General features: G+C 35.6%; 1 protein-coding gene across 1 annotated transcript in view; it reads left to right on the forward strand.

Moving 5' to 3' along the window:
- Window positions 1-1,341: 1,341 nt before the first annotated feature.
- LOC134663495 (protein Wnt-1) overlaps window positions 1,342-15,984 on the forward strand; it is a 31,744-nt gene continuing 17,101 nt past the window's right edge. Inside the window, exons 1-2 of the mRNA XM_063519866.1 lie at window positions 1,342-1,729; window positions 14,444-14,706. Of these exons, the coding sequence (XP_063375936.1) occupies window positions 1,638-1,729; window positions 14,444-14,706 (355 nt within the window). The 5' untranslated portion in view covers window positions 1,342-1,637. The remainder of the gene's footprint in view (window positions 1,730-14,443; window positions 14,707-15,984) is intronic.

Below are 15,984 nucleotides of genomic sequence, written 5' to 3' on the forward strand. Positions count from 1 at the left end.
TTAATAATTTTCGACGTTATCTTGCAATACGTTAACATGCCTACGTTAACGTTTCGAAATTGTTTTATATTTTAGTTGCTGGACATTGCCCAAATGGCTCTTTAATAGGAGAAATTACAGTGGAACTTGGAAGGACAACGTGAAGGGTATTTTTCATATTTATCGTTTTATCTACATACATATCATATGTATGTAGGTACATATGTGTGTAGATAAGACGATAAATATGAAAAATACCCTTCCAAGTTCCACCACAATTCATTAAATGAAAACAGAATAGTCATTGGAACAAAATATACATTTTCATATTTTTACCTATATAAATCTTAGCATGAATCAAGCAGGTATAGGAAAGCGTGCGTTCCGTGCGAGCGTAGGCGCTGCACTACACTGTACACGTGCGCCCCGCGCGCTGCGCCGGCGCCGCGCGCTGATTGGCCGCCTCGCCGCCCCTCCCACCAGCGCTGACTCATCGCGATCATAGACATGGATCCCGATTTATGGCGCAGGATCTAGGACTCGGGATTGGAATTATTGGATGTCGTGTTGACCAATTTGAAAAATTTCCTAATTTTTTTTTTTGAAAGAATTCTCTTATTTATTTCATAATATCCAAGTATTAAAACAATACAAAAATTGCTAAGTTAAACAAAAATATTTGGATTTGTAGCAAAAGAGTACATTTTGTAGGAGAAAATAAAGGCTATTGCACTAAAGTTTTAATTAGAAATCGATCGTATCGACAAACGGCAATGTTGTCTTGAGTGGCATTAACTACTTACTTTTTATGGTAGGTATGTGCCTAATGTGCCTAGTTACTTACTAGGTACTTTTATAGTAATTGTAAGAAAAGTGCCTACCATTCTCACCTAAAATTATCCAGGGTTACCATTCTTGTGTCAAAAACAATGCTACAGTTAATACAAATAATTTAATTAACTATCATTCAAATACATACTTAAGTATATGATGTAACGCTAACTTTTAATTGATAGAAAATACAAGATTAAACCTTGCAACACTGTATTAAGCCTATTTAAAACCAACACATGCCATAAATTATGTACTGGGTTGCATCAGTTGCTTTTTCCTGCGCTAGCGCATGGAATTTGTATCGGCCCGTAAAAACTAGATCTATTGCTGCCCGCCATCTTCCTGACTACCTAGTTATACCTACTTAGTTCATTCAAGTTAGATGTTTACAGATAAAAAGTCTGCGCCTTGTTCATTATCTAGATATTAAAGATACTGATTAAATCAGAAGCAGAAAAATTAAATATAAGCTGTGAGATAATTAGTAATGAATGACATCAGAAAAACAAAACATCGCATCATTTTAATCTTAATCGCAAACTTAACACCGGTCAATTACCTTAAGCAATTAACCTAAGTATGTTTCGGCAGTGTAAATATAAACAGCATTAGAACTAATCCAAGCAACAATTGCATAACCAACCTAATGACCTAAACTCAAAGATTACAATGTGTCGAAAAAAAATAGAGGCGCGTACCAATCGGACGTAGGCAGGTGAGCAGAGACCTCCCTCCAACGCGGGCCCGCCTCGAGGCTCGGGCTCGGCCGTCAGACGTGACCGTGCGACGACCGGCCGCGCTCATGCTCTCTCCCGCCCCTTAAAATGAAGTGTTTGTGGTTATTTGTGCTCACAGTTCTGTGTATACGGTGCGACGCCGCTGGCAAGCCTCGGAGAGGACGCGGCAGCATGTGGTGGTGAGTACACTCTGTTTTAGTCTTTGGAATTTTGACTTTGCGAGCTAGTTTAAGCTTGTTATGGTAACTGCAGTGATTGAGGTAGAAAGATTACAAGTGAAGTTTGAGTGAAGAATACTGTGTGTTGACAAAGTTTCTGTTATAAAATTGCCTTATACGTTAATATAACTTATACATTTAGTTATGACGTTTTCATCAATGAAACTACAACCGCATCGTACTAATGTCACAACAATTTAAGAATACCTTAAATGTGTTAGTTAAAAAAGATTAAACGCATGTAGAAGTTATAGTTTAGCGAAATTGGATCGTAGTTGTGAGGTAGTAAAGTTAAGTTTCGCCCGCCGCCGGCTGACAGCCAGATGTTTCCCTCATATAAATCGAATGAGATAATTAGCGAATCATTAAAGAAAGCTAACGCGTGCGAGTTATAGTTATAGCCCACTAAAACTTAATTATTGACTTGAAACTAAAATCTTAAATGTTTAAGTTAATTAATGATGTAATCTTCTTGGCTTTGGTTTGTTGTGACAAGTAATAAATAGTGCTGCATTAGATTTGATAGGGATTATGAAGATTTATTTGTACAAATATAACATCGTGTAGGTTTGTCGTTTATTTAACAGATAAACACTTTTATTTTTAGGTTAAGTTTCTTAAATAAGTAGTTGGAGTTTTAGATGGGATAGGAAGTTTGTAACTTGAAATGAACAGACTTATTAAAGTATTATACATAATTAAAATACGGTTAGCAGAAGCACTGGATAGGTAGGTTGTTTTAGATGTTATTTATTTCAATCGGTTGTTTTGTTTGTGATGTTACATCATACAGTAATTATTATATTTACAACTTTATGTATGTCAATTTCTAAACACGGTAAATAGTTAATTGTATTTCCGCACTAAATGTGTAATGCAAAGTAATATTCCATTTATAGTTCATTGTTCACGGCTATAATATATTTGTAGCCTTTTTGATTTAATCTTCCGGCTATCGATTGCATGTAATGCCACTAAATGCCAGTAGCACACAATAGCTAATTTACATGTAATTGTTCACGTAAAAGCTTAAAACATTAACTAAATCATTTAAATAGCACCTACCGAATGCCTTATTGTTCGACTTTGAAACCTGTCATATAAAAACGTCACTTTCTGACACATATTTCATTGAAATAAAAGGTTATAAACTACGTTAGTGTATAATAAACAATACAGAGACTGGTGGGTTGTTATTTCTAGACAAGGCGACAAGTGATCCCGGGTGACGGACGGGAGCATTTAAGTATTTGCTCTTCCTATCTCTGAGCTCCTGGTATGTCTTGCCTAATACCACACTAGACCTAGATATGTTTTAGACGGAAAATATATTTTTTTAAATCTCATCTGCTCAAAATTTGACTGGACAGGATCTCTAAATGGGATTTAAGTTGCTGGCCGTTGTACTTGCCTGTTCATGTTGTTAATTGTACAAATAATACTAAGTAATAAAATTATAGGTACCTAAGTGTTATAGGTAAATATAAATATAAACATTCCCAGTGGTACCTAGATATCCTAGAAAACAATAAATAAAATAAATAATATAATAGAATCAATCACTTTCAATACTAACAAAAAAGGAAACAAAATGATGTTGTATACATATTAGAACTGTAATTATAGGTAATTATACATTTTTTGTTACCTAGACTTAATGAAAAATGCCGTCGGCAATGTTGCGTCGGTAGTCATTAAATATGTATTGACATCTGTCATATCTACGTTTATTTATATTTATTAATTAAACTATTTTTATACCCAAGATCTTGACAATATTTTGTATAGTAGGTAATAACATTTCGATAGCCTTGTTTACGTATTTTAAAATAATCAAAAGAGAAAATACTAAACGTATAATATGTATAGAAATAATTTTCCTTCTTAAATAACTACAACGTGTTTTGTGTATATCAGTTACCGTTAATAGATACTTTCTCAAGACTTTTAATTGTTCAATTAATTAAATGAAAGACACTTCTAACACGTTTTTCGGTCATTCTGGCCTTATCACGGGTATCAGAACTAACAGGCTCGCGTTACGCGTACTCAACATGATTGTTTGTTCTACTAATAAATTAATTAATACTATAACTATATTTATGTAAATTAACTATTATTAAATACTTCAGAATAAATTACAGTTTGCGGTATTAATACGCAATATAGTTATATTATTGAATGCTACCGACGGCAACATTTCATTAATATTTTTTATAAAATTTATATGTTTGTATGTATTTACATAAGTACCATTTTACTAACATGTTTTAATTTTTAAATACAAATATATATAAGTTCGTATATTGATAATTATGCCGACGGCTTACATTTCAACGCTTCTCCGTAAGCTTTATGGTTATTTTTAACATTGAAGATTTTTTAATTTTTCTAAAATGTCCAGCAAAGTTATTAAGACTGCATCGAGCAAAATCAGCGAAAAAGGCAGTCACCGTTTAGTGGCTAGCGTCCACATCTCTTGATAATTTTTTTTATAATAAATATCATTATTATCCCAAAGAGTGTGTTTACAACGAATCACCCTTGAAAATTTGAAATCATTTACAATATAATAAATACACTCATGCAAAGTTGTACCTAAAACGAGATGAACGAGTGTCAGCGTTTAGTAAAATTTGTATAAAAATTTCGATGCTCAAGCTATAAAATCGAGTGATTTCGAAAGCCAGATAACTGGACTACAACGAATCAGGCTTTTCCTATTTTTCCTCTTAAAGACAACAGAGAAACTCAATCGTAAACGTAAACTTTCGTAAAATTTCCATACATCCGCCATATCTGTCAAATTCTCCTTTGAATCAGATGCCCGCTGTGGGCCGTCCGGAGCGGACGCGTACTTAAAATCTCCCATTTTGACAGTTCATTTATGACATAAATTCATGTCCGTATACGAATGATGATACCAGTGAAAAACTGTGTTCAAAATAAATAGGGTAAATGAATAATGTCACACGGAGATCAAGAGTCATTAAAATTTTGATTTGTTTTTATTCATAAGTCATAATACTTTAAAAATATAACAAATTATATAAAAAATATACGAACACAACCAAATCAGTGTAATTAGTTTCTTCCTAATTCACTAAAAATGAAAAAAGTTCGAAGATTTGTTTTATCTTATTGGAATAAATTTTCATTGTGCTGGCATTCATATTACGTCATTTTAAAAACATATATGACATAATGTCAATATACTAGATAGACAATTTATCAACAAATTTCTTCACATTTTAACGTAAACAATATAAATTATTAAAATTTTATTTATGAAGACGAAGCAATGTTGTTCACATAATATCAGCAATAAAATTCTTAGTTTCAACCAGTTTTGTTGCTATTCTGAGAGCTATCACGTGCTTTGAAAGTTAATTCAATGATATATCATCAAGAAATTGAAATCAAGACTCGACCTGCAGTCTCAGCGAGTTTTTGTGGCTATATTATCAGTTGAAAGAACGATATTTAAAGCCAATACCGCAGTGGTCTGGTTTACGAGTACCTATATTGGTCCCATGTGACGATTTTTATATAAATGTATCTATCAAATTAACGTGCTTTTATTTCATTGATATTCGGTGCAAAACGATAACTCAGTGACGAAAAATAATTACTTATCAGAAATGCCTTAGGGTTTTTTTCAGTGAACGTTTATTTATAGGTATTTATGAGGTCTTATGTCTTATCAGTGCGGCTTTGGCCTTTGGACATTTTTGTAATGCTTTGTAATAAGGTAGGTGAGGTATCTATATCCCTAATTGTAGTAACCTTTTTTTGAATGAATTACAATTTAATTATTTAAATAAAAAAGTGGTCTACAAACATACATATCCGCTCGGTCCGCTAAAATAATTTAAATGCCCTACATAATAGGTATATTTAAGATTAACAATCAGTAAACATCATTAATTACGCTCAAATGCTTGTTTCAAAGGTATAAAAGTACAATTTGCTAAGTAAACTGTCAATCTACATTAATTATAATAGATAGACTCCTAGAAGTCAGCTTACTGAAGATTATGAACAACATATATTATAAGTACTTTCTAAATAAAATACAATTTGTTTTTCCATGACTCATGTAGGCCGTATTTTACTATAGACCATTTTAAATTGAAGATGAAATTAATTCATGATAAAAGCTAATAAGGCCCGGTAATATTTTCTATTATTCTTGAACTTATGTTCAAGTCAGTGTTCAACTGTCAGTGCAAGTAACAAGGCCCGGTTCCGAACCAACATGGTATGGTTTTTTTATAAAACGTGTATTTTTCAAAAGCGCCGGAATATTTTTATAACTATTTTGGTATATATGAAGAAACATTGATTTGGTCATAATATCCTGATTATTAATATAACTATTTCAGTTAAAATAAAGGTGGGCCTTATATGCTTCACCTGACCTTATTCGTCCACATTTAGATCCTATAGCTATATTTGGTTTCTTTGGCCGTCACTCTCCATTTGATGCCGATTGTACTAACCATTAAAAGTACAGTTCATATGTACTTTTACCTGTACTGAAACTTAAGCATTTGAGCGTAATTAAAGATGTTCACTGATTATTAACATTACGTGTTAAAGAACCGTGTCCCGATTTGGGCCATGGTGCGTCCATTAATGAATCGCATACTAACGGATAGAGGTTTACGAGTACATTCAAAGAAAAATAATTATAGGCAACCCAATACTAGTGGCTTAGTATACCAAAAATAAGGGAAGAGGGGAAATGGTCGGCTCCAATCTATGAAGTCCAATCTATGCTATATTTCATGCTTTCTTCATGCTTTTAGCAACTAGGGCAAGTTATATATCATTTTTGTATAATTTAGGGACGAGGAATTCAGTTCAATTTCAGTTTAATAATTTCTAGAATAAAATCTAAATGTCAAAAAAATAAAAATAGGCACTCATATATTTTTTCTGAATATTAATTAGTAGCGCGTGGCGGTGATATTCAAATTGAATTATGGCCAAAGTCAAAAAAAAAAACTGAATCTGGCATTTGAAAAGTGTGAATACAATGTTTTAATATTTTACAGATAAATTACAGGTGATAATTTTGTAGATGTGGAAGGTAGAGTTGTGCTAGGCGTGGTAAGCGGGTGCAGATGCAGGAGCAAATAATAGGCACCAAGCGTTCGTTTTCGCACACCGATTTATTGTCCGTTACGACACACAATACACACATCTATCTATCTTTATACAAACAGAAGGAGAAAGAGCGAAAGCCAAATAATAATTACAAAACACAAATTTAACGGGAAAAAGCAACTTAGTATGACAGCCTCGATAACAACGTTCGTATCTAGCTCTCTGCGCCTGCGGGAAGCGGGCACAATACATCGCTGTCAGCGCTGCAGCCGAGGGCGGATCGTTAGACCGTCAAACACGGCGCGCAGCGCTTACAGCTGCTCTAGGATTACTTACACAGAACAGAGCTCATACATGTGAAAATTATCTAATAATAAAATCGGTCGCTCTGTCCGCGGGTAATTTAATATATTTGGGATTTACAATAAACTATACATTCATCCCTACAATTTTACAAATGAAATGGGTTTCTGCCACCATTGCCACCCTATTATAAAGCAGTAGGCTTTTTTACTAATAAGGGATGCCCACCAAATACGCTCATAAGAACGATTTATTCTATAGATATAGGCTATGAATTATCTAATGATATACAGGGTGTAATCGTTAAGTGTAGCCGGGCTATAAATCCGTAAATATAACAGATATCAGAAAATTTCAAATTGATATCGAAAGTGCGTTATCCAATGAGTAAAATTACATTAATATATTTTTTTAATAAAAGCAGAAATATCCCAAACATTAACTTCAAACCCACCCATACATTTAGTGCGACGACTCACCCCTCAAAGAACGTTGGTGTTGTAAGAGATAAATCTGCTTGAGATTCATTATTTGCGATAATAAACTGTAATCAAATAATAAAACTACCGTTTATGAAATAATAAATCTAGCATTTATTTTTTAATCACGCCGCAAAGTTAATTTAGAAATATTTAAGGGGGCCCGTCAATGTATCGCACAAGAAGGGCGTCATTTCGAGAAACTACTGTAAACAAAAAAATATGTACTTCCTTAAAAAATAAGTGTTAGATTTATTATTCCATAAACGGTAGTTTTATTATTTTATTACAGTTTATTATCGCAAATAATGAATCTCAAGCAGTTTTGTCTCTTACAACACCGACGTTCTTTGAGGGTTGAGTCGTCGTACTAAATGTATGGGAGGGTTTGATTGGAAGTTAATGTTTGGGATATTTCTGCATTTATTTAAAAAAAGTTATTAATATAATTTTACTCATTAGGTAACGCACTTTCGATATCAATTTGAAGTTTTCTGATATCTGTTATATTTACGGAATTGTAGTCTGGCCACACTTAACAATTACACCCTGTATAAGTTAATTCAGGACGCGTCATGGACCAGAACCCATACTATCCGGGACACAGTTCTTTAATATTATGTAGGACTAAAAAGGCCCTCTGTCGGTGCGGGTGACAAGGCCCAGTCCCGGGCCTTATTGAACGTATGAGATGAATTAGTAAATTTAAATATTTTAATATAGGTAGTTATGAGTTAAGAAGCGCTGGTGGCCTAGCGGTGAGAGCGTGCGACTTGCAATCTGGAGGTCGCGGGTTCAAACCCCGGCTCGTACCAATGAGTCTTTCGGAACTTAAGTACGAAATATCATTTGATATTTACCAGTCGCTTTTCGGTGAAGGAAAACATCGTGAGGAAACCGGACTAATCCCAATAAGGCCTAGTTTACCCTCTGGGTTGGAAGGTCAGATGGCAGTCGCTTTCGTAAAAATTAGTGCCTACGTTAAATCATGGGATTAGTTGTCAAGCGGACCCCAGGCTCTCATGAGCTGTGGCGAAATGCCGGGATGACGCGAGGAAGAAGATAGGTAGTTATGAGTTATTTGATTTCCCGATAAGTTTTAAGTAAGCATCACTTACTGACTTACAAAAGTATAAGTGTAGTACCTGAATTTTATTAGATGTTTTTAAAGCCTTATTATCAACAGAGCTTTAAAAATTAAGTTATAAGTGAAATATAATAAGCGTCTATAGTTGTAAAAAATGTTACAAGACCTATAACTAATGAAGGGATAATTTTAGATAGAGTCCACTTTTTTCGAGTAGGTAAAGTAGACGATTTCTTATATCTTTAATAATAAAACTCCTAGGTTTAATTTGGTCTATGTCTACAAACCGCATACCTACCATCGCACACCACCACACTGTTAACTGACAGTCCATAAACCTTATTACAAAAGGCATAAGGTCTACCGATGGACAGTTAAGAGCGTCGCCGTTTTGTACCTATCTTAATACAAAAGTCAACAACGAAAATAATTAATTACCTAATACGTCACATACCTATGACATGACATGAACAAACAAGGAAAGCTATATATAAAAAGTGTTTTTTCTCTGTCTTCTCACAAAGGAAAGCTTTGACAGTTTAAATTCCTCAAAGAAGGTCAGTAGTTAACACTAAACTCGAAACAGCACCTTTAAAAAAACATTAGGGGTCACTGACCTGTCCCAGTAAATTGAGGTAGTGTGCGTGAGCTGCGTTTGTGTGTGAAATGGGGTAATTTGACAGAATCTGAAAATTTACCCTCCTCGACGCCCTCTTAAGCAAAAGGGAGTTTTGTTTTGACCGTCACCGAGGTCGGACGCGTCCCGGGAAGGTTTTTCAATGGTGTACGGTGCAATACCATGTTGTCGCCAGATGTGCGGGCCGGACCGTGTTTCTTTTTTATTTAACTGACCGCGCGGGTTTCATTTGTTTCGGTTTCGATTCTATTAAAATATTTTATCCCGAGAAATGCCGGTTTGACGTATATTGATTTTAAAATGTGTAAAATCCCTGCGCATACGCCGAAGTTAAACCTCAGCGAAGTCAAGATAAGAGTACAAGTTACCTGGTGAGAGCTTTCCATTTTACCTCTAAATAACGTGCTCATGTGGTTCGAGTCTGCATAATTGCATGTTTGTTTTAAGCAGGTAGTAGCAGCAGTGTTTGAACTATGATGAGTACCTATAGTATGCTGTCTTTCAACGAACAATGTAGATAACTATCTTTACCCTTGCCCAAAAACAGGCAACTATTACTCTACCGAAAGACGCAGGTTAATAAATGAACTCTATGTTAATTTCGTCGTTACAATACCATCCCAATTTTATTCTAAATTAGCGATTTATAGGGCTCTCACGACGCACGAGGGACGCTGCATATCTGGGACAAGCTCGGTGGGTTCAGTACACAAATTATTTTCCTTCGCACAAGTTTGGTTGGTGGAAGTTGTTACTTTAGATACCGTCGTGGCGGTCTCATGTGCGTATATATAGCGGCAAACTTATTTTATTCCTACCTACTCGTACTTGACTGGGTTAGGATAGAGGTCATTGAGTAAGAAATATGCTTATGCCTGAAGGTGGCTGCAACAAAGGAAAGAAGGGACCTCTTACGGAACCCACTGATCTTAATGTACAACGAGTGTGAGGCATTTGGGCGATTGTAAAGGGTTGTAAAAGGCGAGCAAAATACGGAAGAGAGTCGGCTCAAACAAAGGGTCTTACTTAGATCATCACAACATGTGCAGTTGCAATAAATGCAAAAAAAGGGTACGCGGCGCGGCTACTTTCACCACGCCGGGGCGCAAGGAATATAATAGAGATGCTGGTAGAGACTTCAAATAATACCAAACAATTGTTTTATAACATCGATACGAGTTGCAAACAAAGAGATACCAAGTATGACCGTAAATGGGTAAGATAGGTACCGGAACCGGAAGAGGGTGTCATGGATCTTTAGCCCTAACTACCAAATCACATTCTTTAACAGTCAATCCAAGTGAAACTCTATTAAAATATTTTTTTCTCTATATTTTATTGAATTCGTGTTTTTTAAATTAAAGTGATAGTGCAAGTTTCTTATGCTCGAAGTAAATTTGTATGCCGGTGTGCAAACTCTATGTGTTTTTGCGGTTTTCTTGTGCTAGAAGTGTCTTAATTGTGTTGTGCAGTGCTAAAATCCAATTTTGTATGTCCTAGCGTGCCCTGGCGTGATTAAACTACTGTCGACATCTGATGCTGTAATTGTCTAAAATAATGTAAACAATTTAATGTGTTAATTGCTAAAAAGTTGAAAGTGTTGAGTGCGTGTGTATACTCTTTATTATTATTTTACATTAAGTGTATTGTGTCGAGTGCTATTAAGGCATTCACTGTCAGTGGCCTAGGAACAAACTTGTATGACGGTGGACGCACATGTGAGTGGATCAACATGGCAGACGACAAAGGCGAATTCATCAAAGCAGCAACAGAAATATATCAACTAGACGAAACCGACAGCGAATCAGACGAAGAAGAACCAACACCTCGAATCGACGACAAACGGCACCTCAAAACGACATCGACCCCAAGATATCTCGAAGACCGAAGCGGAAACGACGAGCAGCATGTCACCAACGCTCTCCTTCGACGACACAACCTACCCCTCCTACATTCCAATATTGGCTTGAGGCTGCATAGCCGGCTGATTCTATCCCTCTCCCATCCCAGAGCGTGTCACTCCTCACAAATTTCGTCCCCTGGTATGCCGGTTTAACCGGAGCGGGCATGTCCCCGGCTGGGTGTGGCGCATTCTTGTCTTGTCTTGTCTTGTCTTGTCTCGACGCCCTCTTAAGCAAAACAAGAAAAAAATATGATTACGAGTTCTTTTACAAATACCAAACATATACTTTTAGATCGTGAGCATTCTCTTGTCATTAAGGAAATGAATCCCCCTTTCGCTACTCACTTAACCAAATGCCATCTGCCGGAACCACCACTTAAAAACCGAACAACCCGCCTAGAAAAACCGCAAAAACACCTTTAAGAAACGTGCCAACGCGCGTGTTAAACTTTACTTTATTTTTAAGCATTTAAACTCCTGCAGACTGTGATAAAAGATAAAACAAAATTGTTCAACTAATTTGTATTCATCACATCACTCCGGTATAACGCTACGAAATCGCGTGCTTGTATCGCGATAACACTGATAAAGCAGGCCGTTTATAAAGATTTAAAGTTTTAAACGTCGTGTGGTTAAAAATATCAATTGAGGTTGCTTGGAACTTTAGTATGTGTTGTTGACTATATTTTTGCAATGCGATATTCGTTGTATAAAAAGCAGCGCCTAGGATAGATACGTTATTGTCCTGCAACCCTATTATGGATCGCTTTATCCACATTTATCCACGTGATAAAACAACTGTCACTTTTTAACTCTGCGGAATAGAAAGAGACGGACACCGTTTTATCACGCTGTCAAGTAGACAAATACGACCAACATATCCGTACAGGTTCAAGCGCCTTTCTTGGAGGGTCGTTCATACTCGTGATACGTGGAGTAAACTGTTAAGAGCAAGCTCATACAAGTATTATATGTAAATAACAATATATGTTTAAAAAAATTGTATAAAGATGTGTATAAAGACCTGAGGTTTGCCGTATAACGATTATAACTAGTTAAGCGATCAGATCACATGAAACAAACATTTGTTTAATTATTTCAAGTAACATTTATATACCTACATATATAAATTGTTTGTTTTGTTTATATCACTCCATTAACCTATTCAGTATGTGAATATGAATATTTAATCATTTTCTTAATACCTAGTTACATGGTTAAATCGGGCACAATTCATAATATCTTTATTCATTACTATTCAATCGATTAGTTACATTTGTTTCATCATTTCACCTACAATTTCATAGATTAAGTAATAATTTTAATACTTGTTAACCATTTCCAACCTACATTTATCGGTCCATGTTCATTCAATTAGATGACATTATTCATTCATGTAATGTCACCATCACATCAGAATGGCTTCATTATATTATACTCCAATGGCTTGATATTAATGTTATTGGACCGATTCAAGTTTGAACTTGTCCAATCCCGATTAAACTGGTTCACAAAATCGTTTAGAGACATGGTTTTCATTTCATTCACCAATTCCATGGTGATTATGAACATTGTTATTGTTACATTAAGATGGATCTTAAAAATCTGTTTCATTTTTATCCGAATAATATGGCAAAGAAAACGAGGATTTTGATTTTGACCGGTGCATACCGTTTATATATGTACTTACTTAGCATTCATGTGCTGGGTTGTATGTATGTAAGTATGTTCATTTGTTCCCTCATAATTAAGTCCAACAAGAGTTAAGCAACTCATTTCCGAGTTTGCTTAATTTGAGAAAAATTTTATGCAGCCGCGTTTTAAAACAAAAATCTCCGAAAATAAATGTTTTCGGCCTTTTAGTTGTGAGTAATAAGTACCATTCCGTCTTTCATGACCCAAGGAAACGCTTAATTACCCGAATAAGAACCCAAGCCTTCCAAAGACAATATTTGTTATTTTGACACATTCATACAGGCCTTTATCGCTGTCCAAACATTTCGTGTGCCCGTGAAAGTCATTCACGATTTTTTCCCTTAAGACTCGCTTCGTATTTAGTTTCCTACTGACGTGACAAGTGCTAAGAACTATATATGGACAGGCAAATATCCTTTGTTTTCCAAGCAGTTGTAGGTGTCGATTTTTTTTGTAGCACCCAATATCGGATTAAGATCTTTTTAAACTGTCGACGCGTCATATTCCCTTCCGACATTATGATAAAGTTCAGTAACTTTTTGATGAGTAGAATGACCACGCTGATGATGATAAGTTTTGCATAAATTAAATTAAATTGGACCCAATAAAAGGTTTGATTTTAAATGCACTTACATGTTCGCATGGAAGAAAAAAGAATTACTCGATATTAATTAATTAACGTATTGAGATTCAAAATAAGAAATTGATTCATGCAAATGTATCAACTGCTGTTGATTATTTTACCTGCTGTAAAGAACTAAATGCTGTTTATGTGACTTATTTAAATTTGATGTAATCATTAGATAACAATCTTGAAATATCTTATTGCCACCGATGTTTGGCACACTATTAGGATAATTTTATTCAGACAGGCTGCAACAAAAAGTTTAAGAGCAAATCGAATGTCACAGCCAAAAGAAAAAAAAGGTTTGAAGGAGTTAAAGAAAACAAGTTAGCGCACATAAATCTTGAACTAAAAGTAAAGAAAGCCTTAAAATCTAAAAACAAAACCGTGTCGCAGCGTCTCCACAAATTCTTAGAGGAAATGAGAATTTCCGACGAACGCGTCCATATTTACGTAACACTCGACTACAAAGAAAAGCAAATAGAAAAGTAATACCATTTCCAGCTTTTGGAGCGGCCGGCGAGTGCTCCGGGTTTTTTTGTGGCCGAAGACCAAGTTTTCGAACCGAGGACGAGTCAACAGGCCGTGATCTCGATCGCTCTGCCTGTTGACTCGGGCCCTCCAAGATTAATGCGCGACGCAAATATTTATCTAAACGTCTGCGGATTGACAGTTCGGTCGTCAATTGTTTGTTGTCTTTACCTTTTCAAATGAGCAGTTCATTTCGAGCACCCGGCCTTAAGTGGCGTTCGAATTATGTTTTTTTGGGGTGCCATTGTCTTTTACAACGGTGACAAAAGTGGATCGTTTTTGTAGCGTTTCGTTTTGTTTCAGGGGTATCGCCAAAGCGGGGGAGCCAAATAATTTGTCGCCTATATCTCCGGGCGTGTTGTACATGGACCCCGCAGTACACGCCACGTTGAGGAGGAAACAGCGGCGGCTGGCGCGAGAGAACCCCGGGGTTCTCGCCGCAGTCGCAAAAGGAGCCAGCATGGCTGTCGCAGAGTGCCAGCACCAATTCAAATATAGAAGATGGAACTGTTCAACGAGAAATTTTCTAAGAGGAAAGAATTTATTCGGCAAAATTGTAGACAAAGGTAAGCCCTTTTTGTATTGTAATTGTAGTCAATGTTAGCATATACAAATGTTAAATTAGTGTTAGATTATATAGGAGCGTTGAATCGGACTAAAACTAAATAACCAATTCAGATGATTATTACCAACAATCTGACGGTCTTAATACCTATCGAAATCACACTGATCCTGTCATCAATGCTTAAAACTTAAACAGCCATTTTAGAAACACGCGTTCAATTTTGGGTGGAAAACAAAAGTAAAAAAACTAAGTCCATAAGAGTCTTTTTGGAGAAGAACAGATTATCGATAGCCTAAAAAAAAACTTGCAATTGAAATGTACATATTGCTTTGAATGTAAAAAGTGGAGGGTTTAGTGAAGTAACAAAGAGTTGGTACAAATTAAGTGATATTTGTAAGCAACCCTTTAGATGATATCTTCAATGGGGTAGCGGGTGAATAAAGGGCTCATCAAGATAAAACATCCGGGATCAATTACGAGTGACGGGAGCTCTTTTTTACATTTGTTAAAGGGAATCTGATTTTAATGGACGTTTTCGGAAATTGAGCCTTTGGTAGACATGATAGAGTTACAATTCGTTTGCTAGCAAAGGAAGTATTAGCAAATTAGTTCGTTTCTTTAATCTTCAATACATGTTATTGAATTAAATATAGAATAATTTGATTATTTCATGGACTATACAATAATGAAATTGTTTTTAAACCCAAAACTACTTATTTTTGTAAATAATAAAAATCAGACTAGAATCAATTGTAGACGTGAAAAAAGTGTGCTTATCAAACTATGGCAAAAGTAATCCAGAAGTATCTTCAATAATTCGGAACCCTTAAATCACAAAATCACCATTATTCACCAACGATTCCGCTTGGACGCTCCGCGAATATCCCTGTTATTCCGACATCACCTTATATCCAGTTTAACTGTGACCCCGAAATCTGTATCAACTATGCGTGATGAGAGCTCTATTTATACTGGTTTGATTGTGTAAGGGACCAGCAACGCATTAAATCCCATAATCTCAGAATACTGGCACCGTAGAGTCCATTTACTCGATTTGAATGGGCGATATTATCAATAGATACAAATCAGCAAATAGATCCCCATTAGTTCCACAATACTGGTACACTCGGACTCGTATTAACGCTGTAGATAAATAAATTTCAGGCTACGGAGATTATAATGGCGGACGGGGAATAATGATAGTGTTTTACTCATTGTATCATTCTAAAGGTTGTCATTAAAGTTGTCGCGACGATGAGAAAGTACTTAACATCTTACT

The sequence above is a fragment of the Cydia fagiglandana genome, chromosome 4 (assembly GCF_963556715.1).
Source record: "Cydia fagiglandana chromosome 4, ilCydFagi1.1, whole genome shotgun sequence".
NCBI classification, from domain to species: domain Eukaryota; kingdom Metazoa; phylum Arthropoda; class Insecta; order Lepidoptera; family Tortricidae; genus Cydia; species Cydia fagiglandana.